This window comes from Charadrius vociferus, unplaced genomic scaffold, assembly GCF_000708025.1.
Source record: "Charadrius vociferus isolate BGI_N301 unplaced genomic scaffold, ASM70802v2 scaffold38, whole genome shotgun sequence".
NCBI lineage: Eukaryota > Metazoa > Chordata > Aves > Charadriiformes > Charadriidae > Charadrius > Charadrius vociferus.
The window spans coordinates 1,794,814-1,795,293 of record NW_009650176.1 but is presented as its reverse complement, the minus strand read 5'-3'; the positions used below and the strand labels follow the sequence as shown (position 1 = coordinate 1,795,293).

The following is a 480-nucleotide window of genomic DNA, read 5'->3' as shown; positions in this document are numbered from 1 at the left end:
TGGGAGAGGATTTGGCAGACGTACCTTTGGGCGGCCGTGTTAGCATCCACTACCCCCGCAGTATGCATCCACGAGCGGACGGGATTCATCCCACTGCCCAGCGGTTCTTCTTTCATGGTCGTCCCACCTCTTGGTATATTTTCCTGAATCCCAAACATTAAAACAAATTTGGGCAAAACCAGCTCCTAACCAAAAGGGGTTAAAATGGAGGGAAATGTCAGATACGGGGTGGGTTGGTTGTCGCTTGATTTTCTCTCTCTCTCCTTGGCGACTGGAATATAAGAGATGACTTTACTCCCTGTGATCAGTAGGAGAAAAGCCCAGTTCAAGTCTTGCTTCCTTCTTCAATCTGTCCTGTATTGGCACGACATAAACAATTTACTGAGTACTTCTGTGCAGCGAGTTGGATGGCGTTCCAGTTTGGTGGTTTAAAAAAAAAAAAAAAAAAAAAAAAAAAAAAAAAAAAAAAAAAAAAAAAAA

At 42.9% G+C, this 480-nt stretch overlaps 1 protein-coding gene across 1 annotated transcript in view; it reads right to left on the bottom strand.

Annotated features, from left to right (window-relative positions):
• The window catches only part of EBF3 (early B-cell factor 3), a 122,258-nt gene extending 122,100 nt beyond the window's left edge, over positions 1-158 (bottom strand). The window contains 1 exon segment of the mRNA XM_009892716.1: positions 25-158. Coding sequence (XP_009891018.1) covers positions 25-158 — 134 coding nt within the window.
• Positions 159-480: the final 322 nt, after the last annotated feature.